At 43.9% G+C, this 4,871-nt stretch overlaps 2 protein-coding genes across 2 annotated transcripts in view; both read left to right on the top strand.

The window, feature by feature from the left end:
* Window positions 1-4,871, top strand: part of LOC107283312 (mothers against decapentaplegic homolog 2) — a gene marked incomplete at its 5' end in the record, with an annotated part of 30,641 nt that overhangs the window by 17,857 nt on the left and 7,913 nt on the right. The gene's annotated exons all lie outside the window — the stretch shown is intronic.
* Window positions 1-4,871, top strand: part of LOC107283301 (mothers against decapentaplegic homolog 2-like) — a 13,081-nt gene that overhangs the window by 801 nt on the left and 7,409 nt on the right. Inside the window, exons 2-3 of the mRNA XM_015811181.1 lie at window positions 1,086-1,279; window positions 4,101-4,235. Coding sequence (XP_015666667.1) covers window positions 1,086-1,279; window positions 4,101-4,235 — 329 coding nt within the window. The remainder of the gene's footprint in view (window positions 1-1,085; window positions 1,280-4,100; window positions 4,236-4,871) is intronic.

Here is a 4,871-nt window from a genome sequence, read left to right as displayed (position 1 = left end):
CGGAAGGGACCATGGGGGTCATCTAGTCCAACCCCCTGCTCAGGCAGGAAACCCTATACCATTTCAGACCAATGGCTGTCCAGTCTCTTCTTAAAAACTTCAGCCCTTTACTCTGATGACGTCAACAGTTAAGTTGACGAAAGCTCAGTCATAAAAAAAAGGCTATTTTATATCCCGGAGTTCACTCATTTTATTGATTAAAAAAAACCCCCACTATATATTTGTTTTTATGTTTTTTTAAAAAAAAGAAAAGAAAAGAATTCGGTACGTGCACTCAGAGACAAGGAAGCAGCTTGTCTGGCTTTTGACACCGTCCACTCTCCCCACACCCCACGTCACCCTATTTGCATTGTGTGCTGAGATTTTTTTGTGTTTCCCATCCCATGAAGTCATAAATCCATCCGCATCTGTGCAGGCCCGGGCAGCCTTTATCTTAAAACTAGCAAAACTGTTCAACTGGTAGGAGCAAGGGATTATTGCAGGGCTGGCGCACCGGTTCAGACAAGCAGGTCTGGTGGAAGCTGCGAGGTTCTGGGCCCGTAGTTTCACAGCCTTAACCGCTTTTAAGTCCTGTGGACTTCAACTCCCAGAATTCCCCAGCCAGCCCTGCTGGCTGGGGAATTCTGGGAGTTGAAGTCTACAGGTCTTATAAGTAGCTCAGCTGGAGAAATCCTTATTTTTTTCAATGCAATGTGAATTCCTTTGGTATCCGGCTGCCGCAACTTTGTGCGCAGTCTTACAGCCATAATTTTCTGTTTTAGCCTAGTTTTAAATGTTGCTGATGATCAGGCTTATTTATTGTCCAGCCATTAATGTCACACACCGATTCTCGGATTCAAGGGCCAGTGTTTGCACTAAACCTCTTATTGCAAAAAAACAACAACAACACAACCCATCACACTGAAGGGATATTAAGCGTCTGTTGCGTTATTCTTTTTTCGGATAGGACGCCAGGCTGGCTCTTAAGCCCCGTAGTTCTGAATAAGTCACCTTTAAAAAAAGTGCTGCAAGTCAACAACTCAGAACATTCTGGAATGTTTCTCTCCTCTCCCTCCCACCCCCACACCCCTTTCCCCTCTCTCTAGGTCTCTTGATGGCCGCCTCCAGGTGTCCCACCGCAAAGGGTTGCCGCACGTCATTTACTGCCGCTTGTGGCGCTGGCCCGACCTCCACAGCCACCACGAACTTAAGGCCATTGAAAACTGTGAATATGCTTTTAATCTTAAGAAGGATGAAGTGTGTGTCAATCCTTACCATTACCAGAGAGTGGAGACTCCAGGTAAGAAGATGGGCGACCACCGCTGACCTGAAGGGGTTGGCTTAAGGCAGGTCTTCCCCTTAGCTAAACCGCCGAAGCAAACGCCCCGGGGCGTAGAAAGTTGCACCTGCGTTACTGCCAAGGGTTTTATTTATTCATTTATTTATTATTTACATTTATATAATAAATTTTGAGTGGGAGTTCGCTCCCAACGGTTTAATTTTCATCATATTGAAAAGCACGGCTGGTCGTATTGCACGCAGGTGTTGGGCCACCCCCCTGGCGTCACCTGCAGACGTGCAAAGTCTTGCGAAGGTTCACCTCGATTCAAAGGACAGCACGCCTCCATTCTCTCTCCTTCCTGCTCTGTTGTGGAGACCCAAGGGACTCGAAAGAATTTTAAATCCAGACCAGGGGTCTTCAGACTTGGCCCTTTTATGACTGGCGGACTTCCAGAATTCCTCAGTCGGCCATTTTGATGAAACTGCGGTCTTGGATCCAGACCGCAGGGGTCCTCTAACTTGGCCCTTTTATGACTGGTGGACTTCAACTCCCAGAATTCCTCAGTCGGCCATTTTGAGGAAACTGCAGGCTTGGATCCAGACCAGGGGTCTTCCAACTTGGCCCTTTGATGACTTGTGGACTTCAACTCCCAGAATTCCTCAGCCAGCCATTTTGATGAAACTGCGGGCTTGGATCCAGACCAGGGGTCTTCAAACGTGGCCCTTTGATGACTTGTGGACTTCAACTCCCAGAATTCCTCAGCCAGCCATGAATGCCTGGCTGAGGGATTCTGGGAGCTGAAGTCCACAAGTCATCAAAGGGCCACGTTTGAAGACCCCTGATACAGACTTTAAGAGGAGTGGACTTCAACTCCCAGAATTCCTCAGCCAACGTGTCTGGCTGAGGGATTCTGGGAACTGAAGTCCACATGTCATCAAAGGGCCAAGTTTGAAGACCCCTGATATAGAGACCTCTGAATGATACTTTTGTTCACCTTTCTTTGGGAGGTTCCAGGGAAAGGATCCCACCACAATCTGGAGTAGCCACTTAATGGCTTGTTTTTCCCCATGCCCTGTAATTTCCAAAAGAAAGATAGCTTGTCCAGCTGGATTAAAAAACTGTTTGTGAGGACAGGTTATTGCTTAATAGCTACCTTGTCATTGGTGCGAGGAACTGAGACTTGATAGAACTGGTGTCACGCTAATTTATTCTCAGATCTACTATATGAGAATAGTAGAATAGCATAGAGCTGGAAGGGACCTTGGAGGTCTTCTAGTCCAGCCCCCTGCTCGAGGAGAACCTATACCATCTCAGACAAGTGACTGTCCTGTCTCTTCTTAAAAACTTCCTGTGATGGAGCACCCATGATTTCTGGAGGCAACTTCTGTTCCACTGGTTGATTGTCCTCACTGTCAGGAAGTTTCTCCTTAATTTCAGGTTGCTTCTTTCCTTAATCAGTTTCCAACCATTGTTTCTTGAGCTGAGAGTCTATGGAGATTCTCAGTCATCCAGGACCATGGTCGTCCCAAAGGTGCTTTTTCAAAAATCAGCTGGACTTTGAACTTATTTCAGTTTTATTTTCCAAAGCACCAGAAAGCAGGACAAGAAACAATGGATGGAAACTGACCAAGGAGAGAAGCAACCTGGAATTAAGGAGAAACTTCCTGACAGGGAGGACAATTAACCAGTGGAAGAGAAGTTGCCTCCAGAAATCGTGGGTGCTCCATCACTGGAGGTTTTTAAGAAGAGACTGGACAGTCACTTGTCTGAGATGGTATAGGTTCTCCTGCTTGAGCAGGGGGCTGGACTAGATGACCTCCAACGTCCCTTCCAGATTCTATTCTGATTGATTGATTTTCTGTTCTGTTCTGTTCTATTTTCTATTCTATATTCTACTTTACTCTGTTCTTTTCTATTTTCTATTCTATTCTATTCTATTCTATTCTTTCTCTAATCAATTCTATTTCATAATTTGTTATTCTATTCTATTCCATTCCATTCCATTCTATATTTTCTTTTTTCTATTCTATTCTATTCTATTCTATTCTCCATTCCATATTTTCTTTTCTATTCTATTCTATTCTATTCTATTCTATTCTATTCTATTCTATTCTATTCTATTCTATTCTATTCTATTCCATTCTAATTCAAGAAGCTTGAACTGAAGAAGCTTCTTGGATGAGAAGCGAAACATCTTCAAGGAAAAACAAAAGTCCAGTTACCCTTTTGAAAAAGCACCTTTGGGATACATGAGCTGAGAAATAAATGCTTTAAAGTGACTTAATGACTTCTGCATCTGGATTCCCTCTCCTTTACTGTTAAACGGTTAAAGAAGAATGAAAGAGATCCCATTTGGATCCGAGTCTCAAAGATAACTTCATTCTCTTGGTCCAGTCCTTGCTTCCCATTCCTTAGATTTCCACCCTTCCCTCATGGGAAAAATAAGACAAATTCCTTCTTGGAAGAAGAACACGTGAAATAAGGACGATAAGCTTTTTAGTAAATACACTTGGAGACTCTATGGCTAAGTTTATAGACAACAGCAATCACATTCACTGTGGATATTTGGAAGTGACATATATTAAGTCTCTCTGTCTCCCTCCCAAGTTTCTTAAATCAGCATTTTTAGGCTCATTGGGGTGATTTTCTCCACGCTTACCTGGAAACAAACCCGTGGCCAAAATTTGGCTTTAATTCTAAATAGGCCTAAAACGGAATGCATTAAAACTACGTCATTGGAGTCTGCCATATTATTTATAGAGGAGTATTTGTATCATTGTGTATTTAAGCGTTCTTAAATTGTGCTTAACGTTTTGGGATGTTTTCCTTCTTTTCCTAGTTTTGCCTCCGGTGCTGGTGCCACGACACACTGAGATTCTGACGGAACTCCCACCTCTGGATGACTATACTCATTCCATTCCTGAAAACACTAATTTTCCCGCAGGAATTGAACCCCAAAGCAATTACATACCAGGTATTCATCTCAAGGCAAATGGAACTAAACTTGAAGTCAGTTTCATATAAGCATAGAAGGAACGGTTGCTGGAATTGGGCATGTCTAGTTTAACGAAGAGAAGGAGGAGGGGGGACAGGATAGCAGCCTTCCAGTCTCTCAGGGGCTGCCCCAAAGAAGAGGGAGTCAAGCCATTCTCCAAAGCCCCTGAAGGCAGGACAAGAAGCAATGGATGGAAACTCATCAAGGAGAGACGCAACCTAGAACTAAGGAGAAACTTCCTGACAGTTAGAACAATTAATCAGGGGAACAACCTGCCTCCAGAAGCCGTGAATGCTCCAAGGCTGGAAGTTTTTAAGAAGAGACTGGACAGCCATTGTCCGAAATGGTGTAGGGTTCCCTGCCTGAGCAGGGGGTTGGACTAGATGATCTCCAAGGTCCCTTCCAACTTTATCATTATTATTATTATTATAACGTGCCTCCAGAAGCTGTGAATGCTCCAACACTGGAAGTTTTTAAGAAGAGACTGGACAGCCATTTGTCTGAAATGGTATAGGGTTTCCTGCCTGAGCAGGGGGTTGGACTAGATGATCTCCAAGGTCCCTTCCAACTTTATCATTATTATTATTATTATAACATGCCTCCAGAAGCTGTGAA

The sequence above is a fragment of the Protobothrops mucrosquamatus genome, unplaced genomic scaffold, assembly GCF_001527695.2.
Source record: "Protobothrops mucrosquamatus isolate PMUCROS unplaced genomic scaffold, P.Mucros_1.0 scaffold_47, whole genome shotgun sequence".
Taxonomy (NCBI): domain Eukaryota; kingdom Metazoa; phylum Chordata; class Lepidosauria; order Squamata; family Viperidae; genus Protobothrops; species Protobothrops mucrosquamatus.
This window is presented reverse-complemented; position numbering and strand designations above follow the sequence as displayed.